At 40.2% G+C, this 10,573-nt stretch overlaps 2 protein-coding genes across 5 annotated transcripts in view; one reads left to right on the top strand and one right to left on the bottom strand.

Annotated features, from left to right (window-relative positions):
- Positions 1–3,242, bottom strand: part of alg8 (ALG8 alpha-1,3-glucosyltransferase) — a 13,507-nt gene extending 10,265 nt beyond the window's left edge. For 2 of the 4 annotated variants that reach the window (XR_004611071.1, XM_034550817.1), the window contains exons 1-3: positions 2,560–2,652; positions 1,751–1,829; positions 1–155 (exon numbers count right to left, since the gene is read on the bottom strand). The exon at positions 1–155 is cut by the window's left edge and continues 39 nt beyond it. Coding sequence is in view for 3 of the 4 variants with exons in the window: in XM_034550817.1 (XP_034406708.1) it covers positions 1–155; positions 1,751–1,829; positions 2,560–2,642 (317 nt within the window). In the remaining variant the exon portion in view is untranslated. Of the gene's footprint in view, positions 156–1,750; positions 1,854–2,559; positions 2,653–3,113 lie in introns of those variants that run through there. The other 2 variants (XM_034550818.1, XM_034550819.1) reach the window with 2 other exon arrangements.
- A 48-nt stretch (positions 3,243–3,290) lies between these two features.
- On the top strand, positions 3,291–10,567 carry ccdc90b (coiled-coil domain containing 90B). The gene is made up of 9 exons (XM_034550825.1): positions 3,291–3,429; positions 6,641–6,760; positions 6,834–6,937; positions 7,017–7,118; positions 7,689–7,730; positions 7,844–7,915; positions 8,754–8,807; positions 8,938–9,052; positions 10,161–10,567. The coding sequence occupies exons 1-9, from the start codon at positions 3,387–3,389 to the stop codon at positions 10,214–10,216; spliced, it is 708 nt and encodes a 235-aa protein (XP_034406716.1). The 5' UTR covers positions 3,291–3,386; the 3' UTR covers positions 10,217–10,567.
- The last annotated feature ends 6 nt before the right edge of the window (positions 10,568–10,573 follow it).

Below are 10,573 nucleotides of genomic sequence, written 5' to 3'. Positions count from 1 at the left end.
ACCGACAGCCTCTGGAAGAGCAGCGTGTTCTGGCTGACGTAGTTCAGGTTCTCCACCCGCAGCATGTTGCTGTCAAAGTGCTGCGCCGCGCGGGCCAAGCCGAGCTCCAGCCAGGCGAACAGCGGCGGGTAGTCCAGAGTCCACGCCGACGAGTTCTGCACAGCGTTTAAGATTAAAAGAATAAAACACTGGACATGTGTACAAGGCTTCTCATTTCTGTCTCAAATGTCAAAGAAACTAATATTTAAAAAATAAAAATAAAAGCCTCACATGTTCACGCTAATGTAGCCTGAATCTAATGTAGCCTGAATCTAATATAGCCTGAATCTAATATAGCCTGAATCTAATGTAGCCTGAATCTAATATAGCCTGAATCTAATATAGCCTGAATCTAATATAGCCTGAATCTAATATAGCCTGAATCTAATGTAGCCTGAATCTAATATAGCCTGAATCTAATGTAGCCTGAAGCTAATGTAGCCTGAATCTAATGTAGCCTGAATCTAATATAGCCTGAATCTAATATAGCCTGAATCTAATGTAGCCTGAATCTAATATAGCCTGAATCTAATATAGCCTGAATCTAATATAGCCTGAATCTAATGTAGCCTAAATCTAATATAGCCTGAATCTAATGTAGCCTGAAGCTAATGTAGCCTGAATCTAATGTAGCCTGAATCTAATGTAGCCTGAATCTAATGTAGCCTGAATCTAATATAGCCTGAATCTAATATAGCCTGAATCTAATATAGCCTGAATCTAATATAGCCTGAATCTAATATAGCCTGAATCTAATATAGCCTGAATCTAATATAGCCTGAATCTAATATAGCCTGAATCTAATATAGCCTGAATCTAATGTAGCCTGAATCTAATATAGCCTGAATCTAATGTAGCCTGAATCTAATATAGCCTAAATCTAATATAGCCTGAATCTAATGTAGCCTGAAGCTAATGTAGCCTGAATCTAATGTAGCCTGAATCTAATGTAGCCTGAATCTAATATAGCCTGAATCTAATATAGCCTGAATCTAATATAGCCTGAATCTAATATAGCCTGAATCTAATATAGCCTGAATCTAATATAGCCTGAATCTAATGTAGCCTGAATCTAATATAGCCTGAATCTAATGTAGCCTGAAGCTAATATAGCCTGAATCTAATATAGCCTGAATCTAATGTAGCCTGAATCTAATGTAGCCTGAAGCTAATGTAGCCTGAATCTAATGTAGCCTGAAGCTAATGTAGCCTGAATCTAATGTAGCCTGAAGCTAATGTAGCCTGAATCTAATGTAGCCTGAAGCTAATGTAGCCTGAATCTAATGTAGCCTGAAGCTAATGTAGCCTGAATCTATCGCTGATGTAGCCTGAAGCTAACGATACATGTTGAACCTTCATTACTCTCCCAGGAGTGAAGTCTGTCTCACTCCTCCATGAAACATGCAACCTGTCAAGTAAAGAGCATTTCTACTCTCTTCTTTCCACCACACAGCTGTACTCAACGGGCCGGGGGGAGAGTGCGACACCTAGTGGCTGAATGTGATCAATACACCTTTAAGGTTTAGAGAGATAGTTACTTTAGCATTTACATACAGGTGAGCATACAATGTTTTTTTAAAGCACAATATAGATAAATCTCAGGCGATGTGGCAAAAGTCTGTATAAAAACACTTCAGGGGACCTAGTGATGGTTGCTTTAGGAAGGACACTTTGTCTGAAACAACAACAACAACAACAACAACATGCTGACCTCATGGTACCACCGGGACACCGGCAGACTGTGTGTGATGGCCAACCAGTTCCTGTGCACCTCGAAGTCTGTGGAATGACTGGCAGATGAACAGCCGGTCAGTCTGGTAGTAATGTGTCAGACAGAACCCCCCCCCCCACACACACACACACACACACACACACACACACACACACACACACACACACACACACACACACACACACACACACACACACACACACACACACACACACACACACACACACACACACACACACACACACACACACACACACACACACACACACACACAGGATTCAGAACTTGAGATCATTTAACAACCAAAATAAAAGCCACAAACACACATGTTTGCTTCTTGGATTTTATCAATGCCGAAAATACCGGTAGTTAATACTGACTCTATTGATGTTCTCCATTAAGCTTTATGACGTGTGTACACTGGCAAATATGAGAGAAAATCTGATGACGCAACCACTCAAATACGTGAGCCGGAAGTGCCCTCGGGATGTCACTAAATATTGAACAGTCAAGTCTGAAGTTATGTTTATTGTATTGTATTAAAGCCGAAATGACCGGTACTTAACTGTCATGTATTGATAAACTCAGTTTTGTTTTATGACGTGTGCAAGTCTACAAATTAGCGATGCATTAATTAAAATGCGATGTTTTTCACGAGAGACCGATTTGAGACCGATTTGTTTTATTTCCGAGGACTTCCGCCTCCCAAACCGGATGTAAGTGTAACAGCGACAACATAATTAAAATGCTAAGTTTAACTGGTCAACATCAAGGTCTCCCCAACTCACTACGCGTTGATAAAGAGGCATTTCAGCAAAGAAACTCCCAGCGCCAACGCTGGAAACCAGCTCCAGCTGTCCGCGGCGGCCATGACAGTGACGTAGGGAGTTTGTTTGAACAACTTTATTGACACGTTTCGTGCCGCACACAAAGTAGGCTGAACTTATGTTTAAATAAAATATATATTTAGATAGATATTCACCGGGTTAAACGTACAAACAAGTTATACAAATAAAAGTACTAATATATACATATAATATTGTTTTTCATATTTTAAATTAACTTTATTGTTGAAGGACAGAATTACAGTCCCGTAAACTTAAACGCCTTCGAGATCACTTCGTAAAGTTTGGAAATCTGAGATCCTTTAGTCATTTTGTGGGCTCTTTAACCAGTCGATTAAAACGTATTCAGAGCCTTCATTTAAGGAAAAGTACAAATATTACAATGTAATAATAGTCAATTACAAGAAGGTGCGAGCATTAGTGTAGCAGACTGTTTCATGTGTTCTGGTATTGCAGATGATATGTCCCTTCGGGGTTGCCGTAGAGAGAAAAAGTACCTGGACTTGAACGACATGTCTGATCTCCCGACTCCGTTTATTAACATGTTATAAGTGCACCTCACACACGAGCCCAGACCGCTCGGTTACATTAGCAATACAAATATATTTAAAGTATTAGGTCAGAATTCCGACAGTCCCTGAATGCAGCATCATGACTTCAACTCTCTGTAGAACTTCCTCTTTGTTTCAGTCTGTTTCCGGTTTGTTTCCGGTCTGTCGGCAGAGTTCATTCTACTTTATTTAAACTCTTAAAACACAACAGTGTCCGAAATGCACGCGCTGCTGCGGCGGGTGGGAACCGGAACATGGAGAGGTGGGTCTGTTTATAAAGAGACGAAGAAGAAGATCACAGCAGGAGTACTGATACTACAGTGTAATAATACTCTGTGTACTGATACTACAGTGTAATGATACTCTGTGTACTGATACTACAGTGTAATAATACTCTGTGTACTGATACTACAGTGTAATAATACTCTGTGTACTGATACTACAGTGTAATAATACTCTGTGTACTGATACTACAGTGTAATAATACTCTGTGTACTAATACTACAGTGTAATAATACTCTGTGTACTAATACTACAGTGTAATAATACTCTGTGTACTGATACTACAGTGTAATAATACTCTGTGTACTAATACTACAGTGTAATAATACTCTGTGTACTAATACTACAGTGTAATAATACTCTGTGTACTGATACTACAGTGTAATAATACTCTGTGTACTAATACTACAGTGTAATAATACTCTGTGTACTGATACTACAGTGTAATAATACTCTGTGTACTGATACTACAGTGTAATAATACTCTGTGTACTGATACTACAGTGTAATAATACTCTGTGTACTAATACTACAGTGTAATGATACTCTATGTACTGATACTACAGTGTAATAATACTCTGTGTACTGATACTACAGTGTAATAATACTCTGTGTACTGATACTACAGTGTAATAATACTCTGTGTACTGATACTACAGTGTAATAATACTCTGTACTAATACTACAGTGTAATAATACTACAGTGTACTAATACTCTGTACTAATACTACAGTGTAATAATACTCTGTACTAATACTACAGTGTACTAATACTCTGTACTAATACTACAGTGTAATAATACTCTGTGTACTAATACTACAGTGTAATAATACTCTGTGTACTGATACTACAGTGTAATAATACTACAGTGTACTAATACTCTGTACTAATACTACAGTGTAATAATACTACAGTGTAATAATACTCTGTGTACTGATACTACAGTGTAATAATACTCTGTACTAATACTACAGTGTAATAATACTCTGTGTACTAATACTACAGTGTAATAATACTCTGTGTACTGATACTACAGTGTACTAATACTCTGTACTAATACTACAGTGTAATAATACTACAGTGTAATAATACTCTGTGTACTGATACTACAGTGTAATGATACTCTGTGTACTAATACTACAGTGTAATAATACTCTGTGTACTGATACTACAGTGTAATGATACTCTGTGTACTAATACTACAGTGTAATGATACTCTGTGTACTGATACTACAGTGTAATAATACTCTGTGTACTAATACTACAGTGTAATAATACTCTGTGTACTGATACTACAGTGTAATAATACTCTGTGTACTAATACTACAGTGTAATAATACTCTGTGTACTGATACTACAGTGTAATAATACTCTGTGTACTAATACTACAGTGTAATAATACTCTCTGTACTAATACTACAGTGTAATAATACTACAGTGTACTAATACTCTGTACTAATACTACAGTGTAATAATACTACAGTGTACTAATACTCTGTGTACTGATACTACAGTGTAATAATACTACAGTGTACTAATACTCTGTGTACTGATACTACAGTGTAATAATACTACAGTGTACTAATACTCTGTGTAATAATACTACAGTGTAATAATACTCTGTGTACTGATACTACAGTGTAATAATACTACAGTGTACTAATACTCTGTGTACTGATACTACAGTGTAATAATACTACAGTGTACTAATACTCTGTGTAATAATACTACAGTGTAATAATACTCTGTGTACTGATACTACAGTGTAATACTACTCTGTGTACTAATACTACAGTGTAATGATACTCTGTGTACTAATACTACAGTGTAATGATACTCTGTGTACTAATACTACAGTGTAATAATACTCTGTGTACTAATACTCTGTGTACTGATACTACAGTGTACTGATACTACAGTGTACTAATACTCTGTGTACTAATACTACAGTGTACTAATACTCTGTGTACTAATACTACAGTGTAATAATACTCTGTGTACTGATACTACAGTGTAATAATACTCTGTGTACTAATACTCTGTGTACTAATACTCTGTGTACTGATACTACAGTGTAATGATACTCTGTGTACTAATACTCTGTGTACTAATACTCTGTGTACTAATACTACAGTGTACTAATACTACAGTGTACTAATACTCTGTGTACTAATACTACAGTGTACTAATACTCTGTGTACTAATACTCTGTGTACTAATACTACAGTGTACTAATACTACAGTGTACTAATACTCTGTGTACTAATACTACAGTGTAATGATACTCTGTGTACTGATACTACAGTGTAATAATACTCTGTGTACTAATACTACAGTGTAATAATACTCTGTGTACTAATACTACAGTGTAATAATACTCTGTGTACTAATACTCTGTGTACTGATACTACAGTGTACTGATACTACAGTGTACTAATACTCTGTGTACTAATACTACAGTGTACTAATACTCTGTGTACTAATACTACAGTGTAATAATACTCTGTGTACTGATACTACAGTGTACTGATACTACAGTGTACTAATACTCTGTGTACTAATACTCTGTGTACTGATACTACAGTGTTATGATACTCTGTGTACTAATACTCTATGTACTAATACTCTGTGTACTAATACTACAGTGTACTAATACTCTGTGTACTAATACTGCAGTGTACTAATACTCTGTGTACTAATACTCTGTGTACTAATACTACAGTGTACTAATACTACAGTGTACTAATACTCTGTGTACTAATACTACAGTGTACTGATACTACAGTGTACTGATACTACAGTGTACTAATACTCTGTGTACTAATACTACAGTGTAATAATACTCTGTGTACTAATACTACAGTGTAATAATACTCTGTGTACTAATACTACAGTGTAATAATACTCTGTGTACTAATACTCTGTGTACTAATACTCTGTGTACTAATACTACAGTGTAATGATACTCTGTGTACTAATACTACAGTGTAATGATACTCTGTGTAATAAAAAAATACGATGGATGTGTGTGTGTTTATGTGTGTGTGTGTGTGTGTGTGTGTGGATGTGTGTGTGTGTGGATGTGTGTGTGCGTGTGGATGTGTGTGTGTGTGTGTGTGTGTGGATGTGTGTGTGTGCGTGTGTGTGTGTGTGTGTGTGTGTGTGTGTGTGTGTGTGTGTGTGTGTGATAGGTTTCCACATGACGGCCCCTGCGATGACCTTTGACCTGAGGAAGGTTGAACTAATGCCTCTGGAGCAGCGGAAGCTCACCTTCGACTCCCACACCATGGTGACAGAGCTGGAGAGCAGCGGTGAGACAAACAAACAAACACAAACAAACAAACAAACAAACGCAGGAACATTTAGTAACGTTTTCGTCTTCAGGGTTCGAGAAGCGTCAGGCGGAGCTGATCGTCTCCGCTCTGGTTACCCTGACGACGACGAACATGGACATCGTTTACAAAGACATGGTGACCAAATCCCACCAGGTACAGCGTGTACTAATACCACAAAGTATACGCATGCATGTAAAAGTACTTCATCAACATAAAAGTACTTCATCAACAGGAGATCGCGTTGCAGCAGATCATGGCTCACCTGGACTCCATCAGGAAGGACATGGTGATCCTGGAGAAGAGCGACTTCGCCAACCTCCGATCTGAGAACACGGTGCGTGCATTCAATTTCATTTAATCTGGGATCAATACTTATAAAAAATGTCAATCTATATTTCTTTTAAAGTTTTGACAAACACATTTTTTTTAAATATAGAAAATAATAATTAAAGTACAAACACTTTTTTACATTATTATTATTATTATTATTTAGTTACAATAACAGAGAACAAAAATCTGATCATTAATAAATCCCAAAATATTTAAGAATTGTAGTTAATAACAATTTATCTGAAAATCACTCAAAATAATACAAATATAAATATAATTCACCAACCAGCAACCTTCTATCAGACCAACGTAGCGTTACCCTTATATTAGCCTGTGCGTCGCGTAAGCTAATTGCTAATGCTAAACACTAGCATACACACAGCTAACGCTAGTAATAATAACTGTCATAACATATTAAAGCCTAACATGTAAACTCAAATAAACAAATACGAGTTTATACTGTAGTTTGTCACAATAACAGACCCATTAGCATTAGCATTAGCTGCTAGCATAAGCTAATTGAAAGGTAATTTAAAGTTTGGCTACGAGTGATTCTTGTGTTATTTTCTTGTAGAAAATGAAACGAGAGTTGGAGCAGATACACAACCGGCTGAAGGTCGGATGTTTCACAGTTGACATTTTTTGGTTTAAAGCAACATTTGTATTCTTTGCTGTAAGTTCACATGTGAACAGACATGTAATGTGTTCGTTTGTGGGGGTTTTGTTCAGGAGGAGAGTCAGAAAGTCCGAGCTGAAACCAAACTGGACATCAACCTGCAGAGCAGCAAGATCTCTGACGTGGTGAGACAAAGAGACAGAGACACAAAGAGACAAAGAGACACAAAGAGACAAAGAGACACATAAAGACACAAAGAGACAGAGACACAAAGAGACACATAAAGACACAAAGAGACAAAGAGACACACAGAGACACACAGACACAAAGAGACAAAGAGACACATAAAGACACAAAGAGACACACAGAGACACAAAGAGACAAAGAGACACACAGAGACACATAAAGACACAAAGAGACAAAGAGACACAAAGACACAAAGAGACATAGAGACACACAGAGACACATAAAGACACAAAGAGACACAAAGACACAAAGAGACATAGAGACACACAGAGACACATAAAGACACATACAGACACAAAGAGACAGAGACACAAAGAGTCACATAAAGACACAAAGAGACACACAGAGACACACATACACAAAGAGACAAAGAGACACACAGAGACACAAAGAGAGACAAAGAGAGACATAAAGACACAAAGAGACAGAGACACAAAGAGACACATAAAAACACAAAGAGACACAAAGAGACAAAAAGACACAAAGAGACACACAGAGACAAAGAGACAAAGAGACACAAAGAGACACAAAGAGTCACATAAAGACACAAAGAGACACACAGAGAAAATAATAATTTAGATATGATCGTAAAGACGTGGAGACATTTGAGGTTTACGATCAGAGATTTTTAATGGTGCCAGTTTGACAAATATGTCAACAAATATATAAACAAATATGTCAACAAATATGTCAACAAATATATAAACAAATGTGTTAACAAATATATAAACAAATATATACGCTGAAATATGTTTTTTGTGTATTTTCCTCTCAAAGTTCACCGAACAGGAGAAGAAGCTGATGGAGGCCAGTACAGAGTTCCACCACAAGGTGTTGTACTACTACAATACTACTACTACTACGAGTACTACGAGTACTACGAGTACTACTACATATAACTACACGGGCTGGTAACTGAGCCGCGTGCGATGTGATTGGTCGATGTGTCTCATGTGGTCAGAAAGCCGACCTGGTAAACGACAACATGGAGATCAACCGCAAGATCGACCTGCAGGTGGCGTCGCTCAAAACCGTCCTGGAGTCCCTGAAGCTGGAGACCATCCGCTACCTGGCAGGTAGGACTGGGAGGACTGGGGGGCTGGGGGGGCTGGGGGGGCTGGGGGGGGGGGGTACTGGTAGAGGTAGGAGACCATCCGCTACCTGGCAGGTAGGACTGGGGGGACTGGGAGGGACTGGGGGGGCTGGGGGGGGGGGGGTACTGGTAGAGGTAGAGACCATCCGCTACCTGGCAGGTAGGACTGGGAGGGACTGGGGGGGGCTGGGGGGGGGGGGGGGGGGGGGTACTGGTAGAGGTAGAGACCATCCGCTACCTGGCAGGTAGGACTGGGGGGACTGGGAGGACTGGGGGGGCTGGGGGGGGGGGTACTGGAAGAGGTAGAGACCATCCGCTACCTGGCAGGTAGGACTGGGGGGACTGGGAGGACTGGGGGGGCTGGGGGGGGGGCTGGGGGGGGGGGGGGGGGGGTACTGGTAGAGGTAGAGACCATCCGCTACCTGGCAGGTAGGACTGGGGGGACTGGGAGGACTGGGGGGGCTGGGGGGGGGGGGGGGGTACTGGTAGAGGTAGAGACCATCCGCTACCTGGCAGGTAGGACTGGGGGGACTGGGAGGACTGGGGGGGCTGGGGGGGGGGGGGGGGGTACTGGTAGAGGTAGAGACCATCCGCTACCTGGCAGGTAGGACTGGGGGGACTGGGAGGACTGGGGGGGGCTGGGGGGGGGGTGGGGGGGTGGTACTGGTAGAGGTAGAGACCATCCGCTAGCCTGGCAGGTAGGACTGGGGGGACTGGGAGGACTGGGGGGGCTGGGGGGGGGGGGGGGGGGTACTGGTAGAGGTAGAGCCATCCGCTACCTGGCAGGTAGGACTGGGGGGACTGGGAGGACTGGGGGGACTGGGGGGGGGGGGTTAGTACTCTAGGAGGGGTATTGTACTTTAGTGACAGCGGTAGTACTACTAGTGTGGAAAATAGCGGCGATAAGACTCATGTAGTACAGTATAAAGTACTACATGTACTTCTGAGATGTAGTACAGTGTAAATGAGATGTAGTACAGTGTAAATGAGATGTAGTACAGTATAAAGTACTACATGTACTTATGTAGTTTCCTCCAGTACTCAGTAAGACTCAGAGGTACTCCTCGTAGTAATACTGTGTTCTTTCCCAGCGACCGTGTTCTCCTGCCTGGCCATCGCACTGGGAGTCTACCGGCTGTGGAGGTGAACCGTCCTCGGCCGGATCTCCTTTAACTCGTCTTCCTCCGCCACACAAAGTAGTTCCTGGTACAAAAGTACTGCAAGTTGAAGTAAAGTACGCAGAAGAATTAGTGTACTAGTACTACAAAGTACCAAAGCACATTCACTCAAGTACAGAATAGAAGAACAACATTGAGGTACTTGTATTTGACCCGAGTACTTTCGTTTAATGCTATTTAATCATTTAATCTACTTCAGTAAAAGTAGTAAAGTATCATCTTCTTGTACTTTTGAATAAAGTGGACGAGAAATATGAAGCTCAAAGATGTGCAAGAGAAAAGAACAAGCAGGGTATTTTTAATAAACTGGTTTACTATAATTTCAT

This window comes from Cyclopterus lumpus, chromosome 14, assembly GCF_009769545.1.
Source record: "Cyclopterus lumpus isolate fCycLum1 chromosome 14, fCycLum1.pri, whole genome shotgun sequence".
Taxonomy (NCBI): domain Eukaryota; kingdom Metazoa; phylum Chordata; class Actinopteri; order Perciformes; family Cyclopteridae; genus Cyclopterus; species Cyclopterus lumpus.
Note: the sequence above shows the minus strand (reverse complement) of the source record. Positions and strands in the feature narration are given on the sequence as shown.